The 22,382-nt window shown below is 32.7% G+C and overlaps 2 protein-coding genes and 1 non-coding gene across 4 annotated transcripts; all 3 read left to right on the plus strand.

Moving 5' to 3' along the window:
* The first annotated feature begins 4,066 nt into the window (after nt 1–4,066).
* LOC125853249 (uncharacterized) lies at nt 4,067–11,746 on the plus strand. Of its 2 annotated transcripts, none has more exons than XM_049532915.1 (13): nt 4,067–4,297; nt 4,398–4,508; nt 6,162–6,259; nt 6,853–6,936; nt 7,076–7,209; nt 7,319–7,391; nt 7,480–7,525; nt 7,656–7,765; nt 7,876–7,983; nt 8,057–8,116; nt 8,397–8,458; nt 10,791–11,103; nt 11,533–11,746. In XM_049532915.1, the coding sequence occupies exons 1-13, from the start codon at nt 4,135–4,137 to the stop codon at nt 11,731–11,733; spliced, it is 1,563 nt and encodes a 520-aa protein (XP_049388872.1). In that variant the 5' UTR covers nt 4,067–4,134; the 3' UTR covers nt 11,734–11,746. The 2 variants fall into 2 exon arrangements, with proteins under 2 accessions (XP_049388872.1, XP_049388873.1); XM_049532916.1 differs by lacking the exon at nt 8,397–8,458 and adding an exon at nt 9,790–9,851 and having other exon boundaries at nt 4,069–4,297.
* A 2,298-nt stretch (nt 11,747–14,044) lies between these two features.
* TRNAC-GCA (transfer RNA cysteine (anticodon GCA)) lies at nt 14,045–14,116 on the plus strand. The gene has a single exon. It is a non-coding gene; the product is annotated as a tRNA-Cys (tRNA).
* Nucleotides 14,117–18,270: 4,154 nt separating this feature from the next.
* Nucleotides 18,271–20,430, plus strand: LOC125843260 (uncharacterized). The gene is made up of 3 exons (XM_049522479.1): nt 18,271–18,447; nt 19,076–19,405; nt 19,995–20,430. Exons 1-3 carry the CDS (start codon nt 18,369–18,371, stop codon nt 20,144–20,146), a joined length of 561 nt encoding a protein of 186 aa, XP_049378436.1. The 5' UTR covers nt 18,271–18,368; the 3' UTR covers nt 20,147–20,430.
* Nucleotides 20,431–22,382: the final 1,952 nt, after the last annotated feature.

The raw sequence follows: 22,382 nt of genomic DNA on the forward strand, positions 1-22,382 counted from the left end.
AAATTGAAATAGAAAGAGAATTTCAATAAGAACAAGAAATCTGAACACAATGAAGACAAATTTAGAAAGGATCAAGGGGGCTATTTAAAGAAGATACTATATAACAAACAAAAGCAACAAGCTATTCGTGATGCATAATTTATCAATTCTCCATCATATAGTTGACTTATATCAATTAATTCTTTACTTGTTCATTTTAACAAGTAAAATATGGTTAGCATGGTATAAGTCAATTGTGAGATATAAAATCAATAAGTTATGTACCATTAATAGCTTCTTGTTATTGTTTGTTAGGTAGGTTTTTCTTGGAAAAACACTCTTGGCCCTTTTCAGATTTGTGTCCATCGAATTTTTCAGATTTTTTTTGTTTTTATTGACATCCTTTTTCTGTTTCAAGTTTTGTAATTCGATCATATAGAACATATATTGTGAAATACATATAGCAAGACGTATCAACAAATTATTTGAATTAATATTTCATGTTCGTACAAGAAACAATTTATTTTGTATGAGCATGAATTATCAATTTAAATAATTTGTTGATAGGTCTTGCTTTTAGATTTTCACGGTAGATGTTCTATATAATCGAATTATAAGAGTTGAAACAGAAAGAAATGCCAATAAAAACAAGAAATTTGAAGAACACACTAAAGACAAATCTAGAAAGGAACACAAGAGTTACCTACTTAACAAACAAAAGCAACAAGCTACTCATGGTGCATAATTAATTAATTATATCCGCCGAGTTTGCACGATTCCGAGTTCGTATGAGTGAGATATGCCCATTTGAAGCTGGGATGTTCAAATAAGAAAAGTCTAAGCCAGATTTTAGAAGGGCATTATGGTTTTTTCCTTACCCAATTATTTTATTTCATTTTTTGGGTAATTAATTGGGGTCTAAACTGATCTTAGTCAGTTTACTCTTTTGGAAAAAGAGCTAGGGTTTTGAGAGAAGAGAAAAGAGGAGAAGGAGCGAGAATCGTCAAGTTCTTCAAGAATCACTTGTGGATTTCGTCAAGGGGTGATCCCTATGAGGTATGTGATCACATAGTGTTGGGTTAGTTCACCCATGCGCCAATCATGATTTATTTCAGTGAATTTAAGTTCTTGAAAGCTTAGACATTGAGTTATTGATGGATTTGTTTAAGTTCCTTTGAATTCTTGATTCGTTGAAATTGTTGAGGAGTTGTTTGATCTGAATCCATGATTTTAGATGTGAATTCAATTAGAATCTTTCATATATTGATGGTATAGTTGATTCTAAGTGTTTGGAGAAAGAACCAAGGCGAAATAGGGGGTTTAGAGTTGAAAAATGAAGAAGAAAAGTCGGAGGCACCTGGGCAGGGGCCTGGGGCGTCGCCCCTCTCATAGCCCCAAGCAGAATTCTCTGATCTTTTGCCTCTGGGGCATCACCCCTCTCAGAGCCCCAAGCAAAGTTCTCTAAACTTTGGGCTCTGGCGCCCCACACCTCTCAAAGCACCAAGGACACCAGTTCACCCCATTTTTCCCCTTCTTTTCGTACTAGTTCCTTAGTAACGTACCTATGTTTTCCAATCGATTACTACACTCTAAGGTACGTCTAAACATCATGAAATCATCCATAAACATGAGATCATGAACCTTGAATCCATAATCCAATTCAAGGAAAGTTAAGATCAAAGTCAAGAGAAGTAAGAGTCAAGTCAAGAAGAGTTCTTAGAGTTTTCCAAAAGTCTTTTCCAAATGTTTTAACTTTGCTTTAAGACTTAAAGTTCAAGTTGAGTAAAGAGTAAAGATTGAAGTTCATTTCTTCTAAGAGTATATGTGGACTATGTATTCCCAAAGAGTTAAAATATTTTCACATTTAAACAAGAAAAGGAAAACCTTGATTTACAAAGAGCCTTTGAGCTAAGTTTTCAGAAAATAGTAAACACTTTCACAATTAAGCAAGAGAGGAAACTTTGATTTCCAAGATAGCCTTTGAGCTAAATTTTGAGCAATTATCTCAAATCACAGAAAGAAGTATGTCTTTAAACATAAGAGCTAGTATCAATCTTGGGAGTAGTATTGAGCACTGATATGGGGGAGAGTTCAGACAACTCACAGCCCCCATAAACCATGTAGCCACCTTTGGTAGAAAAGGGTCATACTTTTAAGATGATTCCTTAGTGCTTTTAAGCATAGACTAGTGGATCCACTTAGTAGTTCAGGTTCTATACCCTCGGCAAGGTATAGGACGGCCCTGGCAGCGTGAGGCAAAATGTTGTATCATCACAATAGCTCTTACGTGATGTTTGTCGGTTAGAGAAACTCCCACAGAAGTAATTGTATTCTTATATAAACAATTTATTTGTATTTTTACATACATTTCAGAGTTATATTGTATCTTTGCATACACAGAGAGTTGACATCCATGTTTTAAACAACTTTTCTTTATATTGCACTTGTTTTAAACTGCTTTATATTGAAATGAGTTCAGTTATGTTGAGTTGAGTTGAGCCAGGTAAGTTCTTCAGTTCCTTTCAAGCTTATGTCTTGTTTTAGAATTCCCCTTGCATACTCGAGCATTCAATGTACTGATGTCATTTGGCCTGCATCTTCTTATGATGCAGACACAGGTAACCAAGATCAGAATCCAGCGCATCGTTGATCCAGTTGAGCACTCAGAGTCTTGTGGTGAGCCTCCTTGCTTCCGGAGGACCCCTTTTCATTGCTTTCAGTATTAGTTAGTTCATTACGATGTCGTGGGTCTTTTTTCGACATCCATCTCATTTGTTTAGAGGCTTCATAGACAGACAAACATTAACTCATTTGTCACTATCTTGTTATTGGCTTATGTTCAGATTTGGGTTGCCACTTTGGCTAAGTTAAATGTTTATTTTAAAAACATTATGAGTTCAGTTTGAGACAGTTGAGTTATTTAGCATTTGAATCCTTTTCTTAATACTTAAAGTCTTCTGTTGAGTGAGTAAGTCAGGCCAAGGATTTGCTTAGGGCCAGCAATGATTCTCGAGTGTCAGTCCCGCTCAGGGTGTAGGCTCAGTGTGTGACACGTATATTTTTGTTTTTCATGCGTATGCAAATTACAGTTGACATACATTAATATACAAGTGTATATGGAGAAAACTCTTTAGTCATCTAAGTTTTCAACAAAATTGCGTAGAAGGAATAGACGAGGTGATGCAACGTATGCCCACAATAGAATAAAGATGACTAGAGTTTGTGAGAATAGAAGATACATAACAAGAAAGAGAAAAATAGAAAGATATGTGTTATAGTTTGAATATGTTTTGCAAAAACTATTGACACATTTTAAAAATATAATAATATTATTAATTATGATAACTACAATTTTATTTCTGTTTATGCATAGAAAAGTTCACTTTTTGTTATTGTTGTTGTTAATGTTGTTGTTATTACTGAGACATTCAACAGTGTTTTAGGTGTCTAACAAGGCCACAACCTTAGATATGTAAAAATTTAAAATAGTGTCAACTAATGAACTATGTGTATGTCATAAAGCATTTGTTTTGTATTTTATTTATTTTTCAGATGATGTATTCGATAATCGTATCGAAAATCAAATAATTCCAGATTTTATATTTGAGGGAACCACCCAATGAATTATTCCTTTGTATATACCTGGTGTATTTAACATTCATGTTGCAGTCGAACTAATTTACCTAATTTATATTTTGCCACAAAGCAACACATTTGAAGGAAGCACTCTATGAAGTATTTGTTTGTATTTTATTAATTTTTTGTCTGATTTGTTCAATAATTATATTGGAGTTCAATTGATTTAGATTTTGCTATCGAGCTTCACAATAGAGGGAAACACTCTATGAAGTACTTTATTCAATTTTTCACCTGGTGTATTCAATATTTATATTAGGGTCCAAATAATTTAAATTTTACCACTGAGCAAAGCATTCAAGGGAAGCACTCTATGAAGTATTTGTTTGTATTTTATATATTTTTGTTTTATATTTATATTGAAGTTTAATTAATTTAAATTGTACCGACTAGCAACACATTATAAGTATTATATGAAGAATTTGTTTTGGTATATACCCAAATACAATTAAAAACCATATCCATATATCCTTTCCCTCCCAAAGATATTAAAATGGCTTAAACCAGAAGGGGATAATAATGGCAGTTCCTCAAGTTCTTGTCTTTCGAACCCAACTCAATATTCGTTGCCCTTTTATCTTCTGCCTTCACAATGTCCGAAAGAGAAGCTCTGTTGCAGCAGTAGCTGTTGAACCAGTAAAAGTATTAAAGAATCGATCTTATAATGCTTCAGATGGAAAAGGTAAAAAAATCTTGATGATAAAGTTTCAATTTTTATGGGTTTTATTTGAGCTATATGTTGTGAATTGGAAGTTTGGGGTGGTGATTTTTCATTGAAATAGGTGATGGGGATGCACCAAAATGGAAGAAATTGAGTTCAGAAGAACTTGGAATAAGTACATCAATGATTGCGAAACCTACAAGATTGGTTCTGAATGGGCTAAAGAAAAAGGGTATGTGTTCAAGATGATTATTTGATTATTTACTTGTTTTCTTTTGGGGTTTTATTGTGTTCTTGTTGATGTATAAAGTTATTCAATCTTACAATTTCTTTTTGAAGTTTTACTTTTTATGAATGTGCAATGAACCACCAATTCAGAATTTGCATATATATGTAGGAGTTTGTTGTAAATTGCACTTTAGGGTGTGTTTGGTATGAAGGAAAATGTGAATGATTTTCTAGAAAATCTTTTTTGGGATATTAGTGAGTATCTTACTTTTCTTTTTTTTTTTTATGTTTGGTAAGTAAGTAGAAAATATTGTACCAAAAGCATTTGTATAACTTACTCGAAGTTTCAAACACTATGGAGATGGGAGTGGAGGTAGGGGTGGTGGAAAAAGGGGGCTGTGGGTGCGAGTGGCGTGTGTTGGAGGGTAGGGAGGAGACAATCATTGTGCAAGGTCACTTGTTTTCCGTATTTTCATCAAGGAAATCATTTTCCTCATTTTTAAAGAACTTGTTTTTCTGAAGAATACTTGGAGTGCAAGTTCAGTGATGTAACACAATAGGCTGATGTGGAACTAAGGCTGAATTCATAGGTCACCCCTAAGAAAAGAAGTTTAAGTATCTTAGAAGAAGTTTCAAGTATTTTGGATCTATAATCCAATGAAATGGGGAAATTTGATGAAGATGTCACACACAATAGGGTGGATGAAATGTAGTCGCATCCGAAATCTTGTGTGATAAGAAGGTGTCACTAAAACTTAAAGGTAAGTTCTACGGAATGGTGGTTAGACCAACTATGTCGTAAGGAGCGGAGTGCTGATCAATTAAGAACTCTCATGTTTAGAAGATGAAAGTTGTGGAAATAAGGATGTTGAGATGGTTCAGATATGTGAAGAGAAAACTTACAAAGGACCTAGTGAGGAGGTGTGAGAGATTGGCAATGGTGGGTTTAAGGAGAGGTAGAGGTAGGCTAAAGAAGTATTGTAGAGAGGTAATTAGACAGGACAATGGCGCATCTTCGGCTTGCTGAGGACATGACATTAGATTGGGGGATTTAGAGGTCACGGATTAGGGTTGATGTCTAATAGGTAGTTCCGCAGTATCTAACTTTCCGGGCAGATAGGCTTGTTGGTAGTTTGGAACACGTATTTGCTTTCTCTGTCATACCAGTAGTATTAACATTATTCTCATAGTTTTTTGTTCTCCGATTTTTTTGCTATCTGTTGGTCCAAGTAATCCGCTTACCGAACTATTTAGTTGTTGTTAATGTTCCTTTACTTCTGAATGTTATGTAATGCCTGCCATACTATCTTCTATGGCTTCTTCACTTCCCTTACTTCCCTTACTGCTTTGAATTGTTTTTCTTGAGAGGGTCAATCAGAAACAACCTCTCTACCTCCACAAGGTGGGCATCAAGTTTGTGTACACTCTATCCTCTCCATACTCCACCCATGAGACTACATTGGGCTTGTTGTTGTTTACCTAGAGAATGTTTTCCAAAAATTTGGACCAACCAAACATTGGAAAATTGAAAAAGAAGTTATGGAAAATGTTTTCCTTTATACTAAACACATCCTTAGTCTTGCTCTTTGGAACAGGATGATTCCTATTTCTCCTCCTTGTGGCCTCACCTTTCCTCTTTTTTATTTGTTTTTGGCAGGGTTCGAGGTCTACCTTGTCGGGGGTTGTGTTAGAGATCTTATACTGGACAGAACTCCAAAAGATTTTGATATATTAACATCAGCTGAACTTAAAGAGGTTAGCTGCAGTGCACTTTTTTATTGTTAAATGTAAGTTATATGATAACTAGCAACAAGAAAGTGCTGTGAGGTAATTACAGAGAAAGTATTACTGCATGAAGTACATGAATCACACTGTTTTTTTTTTTCGTCTTCTGAAGATTGTTTTGACTTTTATAGATAGGATAGAATTTAGAAGGGAAATTAACTGTCAATTTGGGGTAGCTAAGGATTTCCTGTGTCAATTTAGTTCTTCTATTAATAATGATATTATCTTGTGTCGTCTTGAAAATTGAACCTTAGTTTCATCCTTTACTAACATTTATGGCAAGATGGACTTTTGCTCTCCCCAATGACTTATTAGGAATTTATGAATATGGGCTTGTTAGCGAGTTTGTTTTATGGGTACTGGGTAGCTATGTTATTTTTGAAGAGTCCGAGCAACAAAGCTAATAGCTGAGTAGGAGTAGCGAGTTTGCTTTTCTACATTTTTGAAGAATCCGAGCAACATAGCTGAGTAGGAGTTATTTTGCACTCAGAAGGTTTGAACACATGGTTATTTAATGCTGAAGCTGAAATTTGGCTATCTGTGATGCAATTAATCATGTGCAGGTACTAAAAATATTTCAGCGTTGTGAAATTGTTGGAAGGAGGTTCCCTATATGCCATGTGCATATCGATGATACCATTGTGGAGGTTTTTCTCAAGCAACATCTTTTTCTTGGTTTGACATTTTTTCCTTTTTTAGTAATCAAGTAAACCTCATTAAGAGTGGTAAAAGTTTTTGAGGTATCTTTTTGAGTATTTACCTCTTTCGATTCTTTGTCCAAAGCAGGTTTCGAGCTTTACCGCGACTGGGAGGAAGTTTAAGAGGAATGGCTATAATGTTGTTCGAAGACCTCCTGCATGCAGTGAAGCCGATTTCATTCGCTGGAAAAATTGCTTGGCGAGAGATTTTACTATCAATGGGTACATATAAAGTAGATGTAGACTGAATTATCAGTCTTCATATGTTAACCATAAGCAATTTTTTCAGTATTTCAATCTAGAAAACTAAAGAAGGATTTTTGTATTGTAGATTGATGTTTGATCCATTTGCAAAGATAGTCTATGATTACTTGGGCGGACTGGAAGATATTAGAAGGGCTAAAGTGTGCATGTACCTTTTACAACTTTTTGTTCTTGTTGTTTAACGTCCTTTAATAGTGTAAATTGTGCTTAGCTTAACTGCATTTGCAGGTGAGATGTGTGATTCCTGCAAATGCTTCTTTCATTGAGGACTGCGGTAATCTAGACTATCCTTTGTCTTGTTAATATTTGTGTCATTCTTCTGGGATCTTATTTTTTAGGATCTGCCAATTGTGGTTGGTATATCCAATTAATCTTTGCATTAATCTCGGGCCGACTTCTTTTAGCTCGCATTCTGCGTGGAGTAAGGATAGCAGGCCGTTTAAGATTTCGTTTTGCTCGAGAAACTGCCCATTTTATAAAAGAATTAGCATCTTCCATATCTAGACTTGATAAGGTAAGAGTTCTCATTTTCGAAGAATATTCATTAGGTTAGTTATATACTTTTGCTTTTTCTTGTCAGCATAAAACATTTCTTAAGCCTATTCTTTTAATCGCATAATATAGGGAAGGATCTTGTTGGAAATGAATTACATGCTGGCATATGGTTCTGCAGAAGCTTCATTGAGATTATTATGGAAATTTGGACTTCTAGAGATTCTTCTACCAATCCAAGTATGGAAATTGAACCTTTTGTATACTTATACTAATTATTACCAAGTATCTAATGTATCACTCTATTTGGCAGGCTTCCTACTTAATTTCCCAGGGTTTTCGAAGGCGTGATAGGAGATCGAATATGCTTCTGGTAAACATGAGTCTATGTTGCTATCATTACATGCATCTTATACGCGTTCAGCAAATATGTTCTCTTGTTCAATATGACTAATTTAGATAAAGAAAGGGGCTAAAAAATTCTCCCAGAAAATGCTTTATCAAAAAAAATAAATTCTCCCAGAAAATGTAGTGCTCTTTAAATTTCTGTAGGTGCAGGAATTAAAGGAGGATTAAAATTGAATTTTTCCAGTTGTGTCACGGGTGTTGTTGTTGTAGCAATGCAATCACATCTTCATGTTGACGTTATGCAGACTTTGTTTTCAACACTGGACAACCTTCTTGCACCGAACAGGCCTTGCCACTCTAGTTTATGGTGAGAAATTATTTCTTCCTCCAACTTGTTTTGGTTGTAGTTGTTATCATGATTGTAGTTCCCTTCACGATTGTAATTACTGATGTTCCAACCTAGATTTCCTTTTCCTTGGTGCCAATTATCCTTATTGGATGCTTGGGCGTTAGTCTGTAAGTTGTAACCCCATGTCTTTACTTGCCTTTTCCATTTTCAAATTCCATAGATCATCCATAGTTCATAAAATCTCCTGCTTTGATGACACTTCTTTTGGACCGAGGGTCTATCAGAAATATCCTCTCTACCCCACAAGGTAGGGATAAGGTCTGTATACATCGTACCCTTCCCAGACCCGACTTGTGGGATTACACTGGGTTTGTTGTTGTTATTATCTATAGTTCATAGAATCTGAAGCAGCAATCTATAACATAATCATTATGAAAGAAACTTAATGATACTGCAAAATTTTCATGTTTGTTTGCATCCCTAAAATATATTTTAACTTTGTTCTGTCTAGACGGGGCAAGTATAATACTGGAAAGAGGAGGGAACTGTAGTAAAACTAAAACAGTTTGTTTAATAGCATCGATCGAGAATATGAAGCTTTCATGAAAAGCTGAATTGGAAAAACCAAAAGAAATATTATTTGGAGAATTACTGATTAAAGCATTGATTTGTGCTGTAGTATTTGATCAGATTCTGATGGTGGAGCCCGAGGCAACATGGGATAATTCGTTTGACGACTCGTAATATGAATGAGTTTTGTGAAATGTTACAGCTTTTGTGATGATGCTATCCTTGTATATACCGTCCAGCATTCTCGTGTTGCTGGTCATCAGTAAAATTACTTTTAATGATTAGAAAAATGAAATGTAACAGCTTTTAAGTGTTAGACCTTTTATCTTGGGAAATAGAAATTGAAGATAACGCAGTGAGTGTGTGGACTTATTTTTCGAACTGCAGATATGGAATGTTATATGTAGTCATGCGGACTAAAGAATTTAGAGCAAGGGATAGCCTTATATAGATATAAAAAAGGACAGCATTTGAACATTGAGTTGTGTCTCTTTTTATCATCTAGCTTATCATAATCGCAGTTACCTGTGTCTTACTCGGCTCCCCCAAACTGAAAACAATACAGACAGAGAAGAACTTTTCTTTGCTGGTTATTATGAAGAGGAAACGGAAAGGGTTTTGGTGGTATGTTGGAGTTTGGGGGAGGGGGACAGTATATGCATGTGCTATCAGTATTTGGGCTNGGAATTAAAGGAGGATTAAAATTGAATGTTTCCAGTTGTGTCACATGTGTTGTTGTTGTAGCAATGCAATCACATCTTCATGCTGGCGTTATGCAGACTTTGTTTTCAACACTGGACAACCTTCTGGCACCGAACAGGCCTTGCCACTCTAGTTTATGGTGAGAAACTATTTCTTCCTCCAACTTGTTACTTGCATTTTCCATTTTCAAATTCCATAGATCATCTATAGTTCACAGAATCTCCTGCTTTGATGACGCTTCTTTTGAACTAAGGGTCTATCAGAGATATCCTCTCTACCCCACAAAGGTAGGGATAAGGTCTACATACATCCTACCCTCCCTGGCTCCCCAGACCCGACTTGTGGGATTACACTGGGTTTGTTGTTGTTGTAATTATTATCTATAGTTCATAGAATCTGAAGCAGCAATCTAGAACATAATCATTATGAAAGAAACATAATGATGCTGCAAAATTTTCATGTTTGTTCGCATCCCTAAAATATTTTTTAACTTTGTTCTGTCTAGACGGGGCAAGTATAATAATGGAAAGAAGAGGGAACTGAAGTAAAACTAAAACAGTTTGTTTAATAGCATCGAGAATATGAAGCTTCCATGAAAAGCTGAATTGGAAAAACCAAAATATATATTATTTGGAGAATTACTGATTAAAGCATTGATTTGCGCTGTAGTATTTGATCAGATTCTGATGGTGGAGCCTGAGGCAACATGGGATAATTCGTTTGACCACTCGTAATATGAATGAGTTTTGTGAAATGTTACAGTTTCTGTAATGATGCTATCCTGGTAAATATCATCCAGCATCATCAGTAAAATTGCTTTTTAACGATTGGAAAAATGATATGTAACAGCCTTTAAGTGTTAGACCTTTTATCTTGGGAAATAGAAATTGAAGATAAAGCAGAGAATGTGAGGACTTATTTTTCGAACTGCAGATATGGAATGTTATATGCCCGTGTTATCAGTATTTGGCTACAGATACATGTTTGATCTACGGCATCTCATGGAAGTTATCTGCATCTTCTTATAGATTATAATTTTTTGTTTCCGACTCATCAGCTTATATAATAATTCTTATAGGATTGCCATCTTAGCATTCCATAAAGCACTGGTGGACAGACCGAGGAATCCTTTGGTTGTTGCTGCCTTTAGCATTGCTGTTCACTGTGGTGGATCGTTATCAGATGTGTTGGGAATAGTGAGAAAGATCTCACAACCACATGATACAAGGTTTCCTGAACTTATAGACCAAAATATTGAGTCGGATGAAGCATTGTTGGATGAGATGATGGATCTTGCCACTTATGTCGAAGCTGCATTGCAAGAGATGACCGATGAGCATTTTGTTTCCCGAGCTCTGATAGAGTATCCTCAAGCACCGAAGTCAGATCTGGTGAGTAAGAAGTTTCTACATGAAACCTTTTCTAAACAGCATATATTATAATTCTATACAGACTATCTAATTCATTCCGACTTCCAACTTCATGTACATGATCTGGCTGGAATTTTGTAGTATCTTTTGCATTATCAAATAGAGGTTCTCTTGAGTGGTTCCAAACTCATTTCCCTTGTGGTGTGTTCGGTATGAAGGAAAATGTTTTCCAATTTTCCTATGTTCGGATTGTCAATGCTTTTGGAATTCTTTAGGAAAACAAGTTTGTTTTCCCTGTGGAAATAGGGAAAACAAATTCCACGAGTGGCATTCCACAGTTATTTGTCCTCCCTACCCTCCAACACACCTCATCTTCATCCCCACCCTCGTAGCCTCCATTTTATGTCTTCATGCAGATGTTTTTTCTCACCTTCCCATTTCAATCTGCAGGTGTTTATCTCATGGACACTTTCACAAAAGGTTTCTGCAATATTTGAGTGTGTTAGAAGGGGAAAGGAGAAGGATTTTCAACGAAAACGAGGCCGTAAAATCGACTATGAGTCCCTAGCATTAGGAAAATTGCGTGAAGTTAGACATATTTTTGCAATGGTTGTTTTTGATACTGTATTTCCTCCTCATCTCAAAGACTAAAAACTATTTTAGAAATAGTTGTACTACCTAGATTCTCATTAACTTATTATCATGACATAAGTTGCTTCTTATTTAATTCAATTTATTTTTTTATATATGAGGTAAAGGTTTTCTATTAGGATAAAAGGCTCAAAATAGTCCTTTATTTTTATTTCCAAATCAAACTCATTCCTCTTCTTTTATATGGAACACTAATAGTCCTCGAATTAACGATTATACAATAATAATGAGTTGGTTTCTTTGCTTCAAAAATATAATATATGTAAAATGTATGCTGTTATGATATAATTATGTCTAGTTATAGCATTACTACATAGATGAATTTGCATAAACAAAATTTCAACACAAGATATTTAGATGAAAAAAAGGATAAAATATATGTACATAAATCAAAACTTGAAATAATCTTCTATAATATGCTTTTATTTGGAGACTTTAATGCTATGATCTTATAGGCTCAAGTTAAAAGGACATATATGCCCTCAAAAAAAATGTCTTCCCGTTTGCACAAAATTACCCAAGAGAATATGTCTTTCGAGATAACTATAAATGCCTTTAATGATGCTTTTTTAGGAAGACCTTTGATCTTTAATTCCCTCCAACTCTTTCTTATGATATCATAACACAAACAACATAAAACATCTGACTTTAAGTTTAAGACTAAAACAATCTCTCCATCACGGGCCATGTAGGGTGATTCAAATTTAGGTTTTATATCGTTCCACATCAGTGAAACGTGAATGATATGTTTCTTTCATTCTTTTTTTGGAGTTTATGTATTTATATAGCCATCTTTTGTAATTTATGACGACTAATTTACCCTTTACCTCTATCAATGCATAATAGTACTCTAACTCAATTGCATTCCACAATTCAATAATTTTGGAATTTTTCAAATTTTAACATCAAATGCAGCTATAACAGATTCGTAATTGCCTCTGGCAAACTGATAGATAAATCCACTACGACAAACATTGGACTTACAATACATAATACAAGGGGAAATACTTCGAGTATCTATCCATGATATGCGTAAAGAGAAAATCCAATTTTTCCTTAATTTTAAGCAATTTCAGTATATAGTAGGAAAGTCTCAACTGCTTTGTGGTCTTTTAACCATGATATTTTTTATTTTCTAGCAAAGGATCATCCATCTTACTATAATATTTTGTCTAATGGTAGGAAATTGCTACTCAAACTTGGGAACCCTCCGGGGCAACATAGATATAGGGAAGAAAATCAAGTGGCAGATATCTTCGCTAAGGCGAGGGTTGAAGGAAGCTAACTCCCTTGTGTTTTGAACAACTCTCCGTTGATTGTATCTGTAGTAGGGGTCTAGGGTTGAAGGAAGCTAACTCCCTTGTGTTTTGAACAACTCTCTGTTGATTATATTTGTAGTAAAATAGAAACGGACAAAGTAGAAACTCTTTATGTTAGGCTAAAAAGGCGCCTTCTACTATGGAATGTATTAGTGTGTATGTTGTAACCTCAACCCTTTCCCCAAACGTTACTAACAGGAGTCATGCTCTGCCATTTACCTGTATTGATACATATTAAGTTATAATATATCGTCTCGTTTACCAAAAAACAAAAAAAAAACTACATGAGGGTTTTTATTTTGTTAATAAAAAACTGACAATTAATCAGTATAAAAATATATTATTACCAACTTATTTATATGCTGTTGTGATAGTTTTTGTACACTATTTTAGCTTTGATCTAAATTTGATAATCTTTTGATTTTTCATTCGATATTTGATATTTATATTGTGACCTAATTATATTTGAATTCGCATTGAACAATATTATGCGTTCTACAGTATTGTTTTACCACCTTAAAAAATCCATGTACTTTACTATTAACGCTTGTTTAAGTGATTGAGCAATTTCACCGTCAAATAATAAATTGAGGTTTCAATCGTATCGAAAAATAAGTCACTAACGCTATTACTTTTCTCGTAATAGAATGGGGTGGAAAAAAAAGGAGTAATGCTAATAACCAACTATGATCTTTAACCTCTTTTTGGATTGTTGTTAACTATTGCATTGTATTGTTATTTTAAATATAATATTTATTTTGATTGTTACTTAAATTTTATTGTACCGTATCACTAAATATATAGTTATATAATGAAAACAAATCTCATATTTTATGTCGTATCTTATTTTCTTTATATATATTTTTTAAGGTAAGAGCGAGGAGGAATATTTTTTATTTACGTCTTCTTTTATTCTCTTCTTATTAAGTAGGAAGTAACACTTATTACTTTGTCTAAATCTTATATTACAATTGAAATGATAATCTCAACTAGGGTCCATAGCTCAGTGGTAGAGCATTTGACTGCAGATCAAGAGGTCACCGGTTCGAACCCGGTTGGGCCCTAAACTTTTTTAACTGTAAAATCATTCCTTTGATTTTTTATTCCTTATCTTTAATTTTATTTTTATGGCGAACCAAATATATTATTATTATTATTAGAACAGTAATTATTTAGTATAATATTAAAGCAGATCCGAAAAGGTAGTACAAGAAATAGTAAATAGTAACAAGACGGTATTACAACCAAATAAAATAAAATATGATAGTCGAAATATAAGAAAAAACAAATATTAATAGAAATCTAAGCATAAGAAACTATAGAAGCATACTACAAATAATACTATTATGAATGAATAACAAGACAACACATTGCATACTAGTCTTCTACCCTTATCTATATCCTCTCCAACTTCCTATCTAACGTCATGTGTCATCGGTAAGTTGGAACTGCATCATGTCTGTCTAATCATCTATCCTCAATTCTTGCTCAGTCTATGTCTAACTCTCCTGAAACCATCCATAGCCAGCCTCTCACACTCCTTTTTACATATCTGAACTATCTCAGTCTTGTTTCCCTCATCTTGTCCTCCACAAAAAGTCAGAATCACTCTGATTTCACCTTGATATCCTCATTTCTAAAAAAATTAACTTCTAAACGTGAGAGTTCTTAACTGGTCAACATTCCGCCCATTAGAGTATTTCCTTCGTACCAAACGCACCCTTGATTTATTTCCAACGGTACTAGCAAACTTTGATATCCCTTCTCAATTTGTTTGGAATTTAACTTATAACTATTGACGTTTGTGTTAAAGACTTGGTTAGTTAACGAAGGGGGCCTTTTGATAATAGAAGGTAATAGAGGCAAGGTTAGTAATTTAAATGGTAGAAAAGATTCTGTTTATTTTTTATTTTTTATTTTTATTAAAAAGCTCGAGTATGAAAAGGGGAAGGAAATAATTTGGTTATATAATTAAATTAAATCAAACACATCATAAACATTCTTTCTTGGAATTGATTAAGCAATTTATTTTTGCTTCATTCTTCCAAAACAATAATTTATCACAACGAAATTGTCAAATAGAAGTACGTACGTCTCCCTTTTCTCCCTCTATGTTTAATTCATATGACTCTTTCAAAGTCAACCTGAAATTCGACAAGAATTTAAGGTGAGTATCTAGAAATTAATAGCATCATCAATAAATTATAAATATTTTATTTGTTATGTTGCGTTTTTTAAAAGTTAATTTGACTAATTTTAAAAGTTAAATTAGATTGCATTAATTCGATATTGTTAACAAAAAAGTTAGATATTCAAAAACTATACGAAAAGTACTATAAATTGCATTTTTTTTGCGTATCAATATAATGCAAAAATACATTGTAAAATGTTAGTCAAAATTTTTATAGTTTGACTCTAAAAAAGGAATCATGATAACTAAAAATGGACGGAGATAGTAAAGTATTACTAAAGAGACTTTAAATGTAGTTTATTTTTGGGGAAAAGTCAAATATATCTTCGAACTTTTTCTACAAACTTGAGTAAATACAGCAATTTTTTTAAAGGAAGCATCTTTGACTTTTAAATTTTTAAAAAATTGATCAAACAGGCTACACATTATGATAGATAAAATTAGCAGTTTTGGTGATGATAATGAAGTAGATATATGATGAAATAGCTGAGTTATGACAAACCAGATCAGACACCATTGTTGTGTATAAAAATATGGATAACTGACATAAATTAAATCTCACTAGTTTAAGAGGTAATTACTTAGATATATTCTAGTTTGCAATATTACGTATCTTACTAGATTTTGATGTGTTCATATACGTTCAGATACGTCTAGATACATGTATATGAAGATACATGAGGTCAAAATTAGGTGTAATTTGTTCTAAATACATTATATCTAAGTGAATTCACATATATCTGAGCTACATACCAAATCTCGTTTGTTTCCCTCGCCTCTCTCATATCTTGCTCACCACTCTCCCATGTATCTGGGATAATCACACTTAATACATACAGATACATGTATCTAGTGTGATTCACACGTATCCGAGATACATACGAATCTCGCTTGCCTCCCTCCTCATCTTGCTCGACTCTCTCCCTATTTTTGTTTATCTGGTAGCAAAAATACATGTATCTAAGTGTATATTCCTCAATATATGGTAGAAAACTCTCAATTAGTGATCAGATACATAATATTTTAAAAATATAAATAATAATAGTATTTATGATAATGAAATACTCCATCTTCCCTAATTACTTGTCCACTTTTGAATTGACATATCTATTAAGAAAACAATCAATGACATGACGATTTTACCATTTTACCCCTATTAATTATGAAGTGAATGAAAAGTTCTACATTTTTCAAAGTAATTAATCATTTAATTAAGGGTATAATAGGTTAAAAAAAATTGTCATTTCTTGATTTGTCAAAATAGACAAGTAATTAGGGACAACTATAAAAGGAAAAGTGGACAAGTAAATAAGCAGAGTATGTATTATTAGGTAGTTTTCCTAAAATAAGTCCGCTAACTTCACCAAAGAACAGTCTCAATTGACTATAGACTTTATTAGTACGCTGCGTAAATTACGGGCGGGGCAGCAAAGAAGTTTGTGTTATTTTCCATGGGAAANTCCCTAATTACTTGTCCACTTTTGAATTGACACATCTATTAAGAAAACAATTAATGACATGACGAGTTTACCATTTTACCCCTATTAATTATGAAGTGAATGAAAAATTCTACATTTTTCAAAGTAATTAATCATTTAATTAAGGGTATAATAGGTAAAAAAATTTGTCATTTCTTGATTTGTCAAAATAGACAACTAATTAGGGACAACTATAAAAGGAAAAGTGGACAAGTAAATAGAGACAATATGTATTATTAGGTAGTTTTCCTAAAATAAGTCCGCTAACTTCACCAAAGAACAGTCTCAATTGACTATAGACTTTATTAGTACGCTGCGTAAATTACGGGCGGGGCAGCAAAGAAGTTTGTGTTATTTTCCATGGGAAATGGAATTAAGGAACAACAATACTCCCTCCATCCCCCTTTCTAAGTACTTTCGCCTCGATTTATTTATACTTATTCATTATATTAAAAATATTTTTGTATTTTTACTATCCATCTTAACTTATCAAGAACTGTTTATTTTTTAATATTAACTATTCATTTCATAAATCATTTTCAATTTTGTTTTTGAAACGCTAATATATAATTTCATCTTATTTTTATAAATTAATAAGTATATAGAACGAATTTTTTAATAATATTAACAATTAATATGAGATGAAGGGAGTAATTACTAGCCAAAACTCTAATGTGAACTTTCGTTTGTGCAGACTAATACAAACAGCCAAGAAGGAACAAGATGGGCCTAACCTAGTAATAATCAAATCTGATTGAGTACTTCAATTTCTAAAATCATTATCATTCTTAAATTATACGGTTTTCACCGATTTAGTTGTTTAGCCAAATTAATTACAACCGCTAGCTACAAAGGCAGACACACATGTATAGATGAGGAGGCACGTGTACTTGTTAATTTTAAAAAAATTTATGTATATATATACTTTGAAGAATGAGTATTTATTTAACTGTGCACCCTTATAAATAGAAGTGCACTTTGGGGCGTTGATTGAAGCTGATTCCACCCCTGTGAAAATCGATCCTTGATTTAAAGGGCTATCATAACAGTAAAAGTATGCTTACGGGGATTCAAACCGGCAACCAACATGTATATTCACAACATCTTTGACCAGGAGCTATCACAGTCAACGGTTACAACAAAGCTAAAATATAAATACTTATTAGCTTCGAACTCATACTTGACATATATATTTGTTATTTCGCTACTACTCACATTACTATGACTAATCGGACACAATATTATACCACAATCAACATTGAAAGTTTTGCTAACTCCTACGTTATGATAATAATGCTCCTGAGGTCTTCAAATTCTGAATTTGTCTCTAGCTAGCCGCTATATATATATAGAGTCGTGCCATGTGACAATTAATGGCAGCCATTGATGAAAAAGTCTTATTATGAATAGTAATTCAAAGTCTTGTAATTGTGTCCCACCATGCATGGACTTCACAAAATTTCTACGTGTTGGGAGTGTGTAGTTTTCTCAGTTACAGTTCAATAGAAACTCACTTGTATAAATAGCGTCCTCCATTTTATATTTTATTGCATCGAGTTGAAAGCCATAAGAGCTATATATTACATATATATATACTCAACAAAATTTATAGTATTTCCACATTTTTGTTAGCTAGTACTGTTCATCATGGTTGCTTCATTCAACAACTTGAAGACTTTGGCTATTGTTGCTTTTGCACTTACCTTATGTGTGCAAGTTACACTAGGTTAGTATATATAAGGGACTACTATTAATTAATTGCTAGTTATTGCAATATAAATATTGATTATTATTAGTTTATATACTGTATATTTTAACTTGTTATAATATCACTATCATAGATTATTTTCTTTATATTAGTGTCTTTTTTATTGTCAAAATCAAGTCATACTATGAGCATCTTATAGCCTATTTGACTAAACTTCACGAATCTAATTTTAAAAAATGTTTCTCAGGAAAATATTTTTATCAATATTCACTACAACAATTTATGCTTGATCAAGTTTTCAGAAAAGGTTGTATTTTTAAAAAAATTTAAAAATAGTTTCTACTATTATTCAAAAACACCTATTTTTTCCTAAGCTTTGACCAAACACATAACCCCCTCAAATAACCACTCTTAGCTTCCAAATTTTTTTGACCAAACTCACTATTAATTAACCAACCGGTTAACGTAGCTTATTAATGGTTCAATCAAATTCAATATTTTGACAGTACATACATTAATAATATATTCTAAATCCATAATTTCCATAAGTCCAAAAAATTCAATATTAAAAACGTTGGAATTCAAACTCGTCAAAATTAAATTCTAAATCCATCTCTTCTTAACTCGACTATAATTATGTGTGTAGGGAGCATAACATGCGAGAAACTAAACAAAGACTCATGCGCTTTCGCAATATCGAGTACCGGAAAACGTTGCGTCCTAGAGAAATCTCTCCGACGGAGCGGTGAACAAGTATATACATGTCGAACATCGGAAATTGAGGCTGATAATAAGCTCAAAAATCGAATTGAAACCGATAATTGCATCCAATTGTGCGGCGTCAACCGGAATACCCTCGGAATTTCTTCGGATTCTCTCTTGGAATGCCATTTTACAAAGAAGTTGTGCTCACCTGAATGCTACAAACATTGCCCTAATATTGTTGATCTCTATTTCAACCTTGCTGCTGGTGAAGGTACTTGATCTACGATTTACTCCTTACGGCTCAATTTATATGATAGTATTTAACTGTGCACCAATTTTTTTTTTTAAAAGAAGATTTTTTTGAAATTTGTAGTCCAAAATAACCCATAAATATTTATGCAACGGTTTATCACCTCATCGAGAGTAAAAAAAAAATTAATTTAAATTTAAATTATTATTAGTAAATATAGAGATATATCTTTCGTTTTTTTTTTAAAAAAAAATTGACTTAAAAAACGAGTGGCACATATATAGATCGAGAGAAATATGTAATTTTTTAAACCTTGGAGTACGATTAGAAAATCAAAATGTTGCGACACAGAAGAGGACATTGTATTGCAGACCGAAATTAACTAATTACAATGCTTTCTTTCAATTTATGTGACATAATTTATTAACAAAGATTATATAAAGTTATTCTAAACCTGTCATAATGTTTGTATATAATTTATAAAACTTTTTATCTTTAAATACATCATAACAGAGCTATAACAATAAAACAAAATATTAAAGTTAAAATGAGAAATTGGTAAAAATAATTATTTTTAAATATATAAATATGTCATTTTTTTGATTGACAGGTGTATATCTTCCGAGGTTATGCGAAGAACAAGGTGGAAATGGACGCCGTGGAATGGCAGAGATTAGAAGCTCGGGAATAGTTGCACCAGCACCGGAAATGGGAGTGAAGCCCGCCAATTTTATGATTTCTCCGGCAATGTCTCCTTTCTAAATTCAAAATTAGAGCGTATAAATATAACTATATAAGACTAAGAACATGATAGACAAGTTAAATTATCACTCTCATTGTATGAAATAAGGACTTTGGTATCCCAATTACCATATGAGTAGTTTTTTTTTTTTTTAATTCATGTTACTATTACTATTTTAATGTTATAGTGTTAGGTCACGAAGGTCTAGAGTGTGTTTTTTTTTTTGCCTTCTAAGAAATTATATGATGTGTTATGTTATAGATTAATAAGAAGAATCGAAAGACACTTTTTAATGTTAGAAGAATTTTAGTTGTTGGACTTTGTGAATTTAATGTGTTTTCTTTAGGTTAACAAATCTGAGCACCGTTCACGTATATCTTCTTTTAATTTATTATCAATTACTTACTACTAATATTGTCATTTTCATTGTCTTGTACATAAGGTATACTATTGGTATCATAATCAAATCTTATCAAAACAAATAAGGCTAATAATAAGGAAAAAGAGAACTCTGTAACCATCAAAGGCGAATTCAGGATTTGAAGATTTCGAGTGCACCAATATCACTTTAGCTCAAATATGAGCTCTAAGATAAACTTAAAATATAGCATTGTAGCTAGAGTCAAACCCGAGTCTCATGGGTGATTATTCTAGCTAGTACCAGCAGGACATTAATGGCAAATATATACTCCTCATGGGTGCACAATTAATTATATTCGAATATATGTCAGTTTCTCAAGATGGATATACACTTATATACATGATTTTTTTCGAAGTTAACAGATACACGTGCACCCCTATAGGGTGGATTCGCCTCTGTTGTAACAAATTAAAGATTTATTCCACTATAATTGTAAAAAAAAAGTTTTTAAATCAGAATTTAGAAGTTTTTCACGTATCATACATTTTAATTGTGGAACGTGCTTGTAATGACCCAAAAGGTCATTTTGGTAATTTTTCGTGGAAATGACTATTTTGCCCTTTCGGTAGTTGCCCCGAGTCCCATGTTTTGTGGTTGTAAANTTGGACACGTGTCATCACATCCGGTTTTGGGGTGTGACAGTGCTCATACTTCCTTCTCATTATATCAATAGTCAATATTGGTATATCGACATTCACTATTATTCATAATCATCCTTAACCATGTCCTCCGATATCATTGAAGAAAAGAAAGACCTTTTGATCTCACTAAATACATTGCATTCTTAATATAATTTATTTGAGTCAATGATCAAAAACAGTACACCTAAATTATTCTAGTATTTTGAGTTACACACATGAACTATTGAAAATGTGAATTTCTTTATCTGTATTATCACTCAATAGTTAGCAAAACACACCTCGACTAATAAAAAAAATTAATGTGTCAGCAAATAGAATCGTTATATATATATGTCAGGTGGACGAAGATTTTATGAACAAACGCGTCTAGAAGCGTTTCTATAAACAAACATTTGGTCTAGTCAATGCTTAGGTGTACCATTCAGACACTTCAAGTACGAAACTCACATTCAATAATCGAAGTATGAAACTAAATAAAATGAAATAGTTAGCTATGTTTTTTTGTCCTTTTAACTCTATTTATTTTGTAAAGGTAAGTAATATATTCAAAAGATAAACAACTTAGCACTATGGTGGTACTTGGCACTTCTCCTAATCCAAAAACGATATTTATTTGTTTTTCTCATTTTAATTATATATTTAATTATTTGAACTAAAATAATTAGGTTTCAATTAGATCTTCATTAGTGGAGAGAAAATAATAGTTATAGAAATAATATAACATTTCAATTTTTGCCGCAAAATTCCTCTATTTTCCTTTTGCTAATATTCAACCTGTTGAAATGGAAAGCATGCCGTTTGATGATCGAGGAGGACATGAAAATACAAACTACACTCGATGACCTCCTAGAGGAATATATCAATTTCTTTTTATAATATTTTAGAATTTTAAATTAAATTACTTAAAATTTATTATTAATTAATAAAGTTTTTGAGAATAAATCTCAAGTTATGTATTGCAACAAATATCAATAATTTTATTAACTTATTCAAAGAATCTTTCTCAAGTTATATAATAAAATATACTGATTTTTCACCTATAGAGTTTTATGAACTATAAACACATATGAGATACTAGTTTTCTAATTTTTTTAAAAGGTATAATTTCATTAAAATACAAGTAACTAATTTATCTTGCAAAATAATAGTTCAAAAATTACATTATAATTCTATAGCCCAAAATATTTGCACTCC

The sequence above is a fragment of the Solanum stenotomum genome, chromosome 1 (assembly GCF_019186545.1).
Source record: "Solanum stenotomum isolate F172 chromosome 1, ASM1918654v1, whole genome shotgun sequence".
In the NCBI taxonomy this organism is placed as follows: domain Eukaryota; kingdom Viridiplantae; phylum Streptophyta; class Magnoliopsida; order Solanales; family Solanaceae; genus Solanum; species Solanum stenotomum.

Bases quoted from the DNA above. Each gene is read 5' to 3' on its own strand.
- LOC125843260 (XM_049522479.1), top strand. From the start codon at position 18,369: ATGGTTGCTTCATTCAACAACTTGAAGACTTTGGCTATTGTTGCTTTT. The intron at 18,448-19,075 runs GTTAGTATATAT...TTATGTGTGTAG, and splicing joins ATGTGTGCAAGTTACACTAG to GGAGCATAACATGCGAGAAA. The intron at 19,406-19,994 runs GTACTTGATCTA...TTTGATTGACAG, and splicing joins CAACCTTGCTGCTGGTGAAG to GTGTATATCTTCCGAGGTTA.
- LOC125853249 (XM_049532915.1), top strand. From the start codon at position 4,135: ATGGCAGTTCCTCAAGTTCTTGTCTTTCGAACCCAACTCAATATTCGT. The intron at 4,298-4,397 runs GTAAAAAAATCT...TCATTGAAATAG, and splicing joins TAATGCTTCAGATGGAAAAG to GTGATGGGGATGCACCAAAA. The intron at 6,937-7,075 runs GTTTTTCTCAAG...TGTCCAAAGCAG, and splicing joins TCGATGATACCATTGTGGAG to GTTTCGAGCTTTACCGCGAC.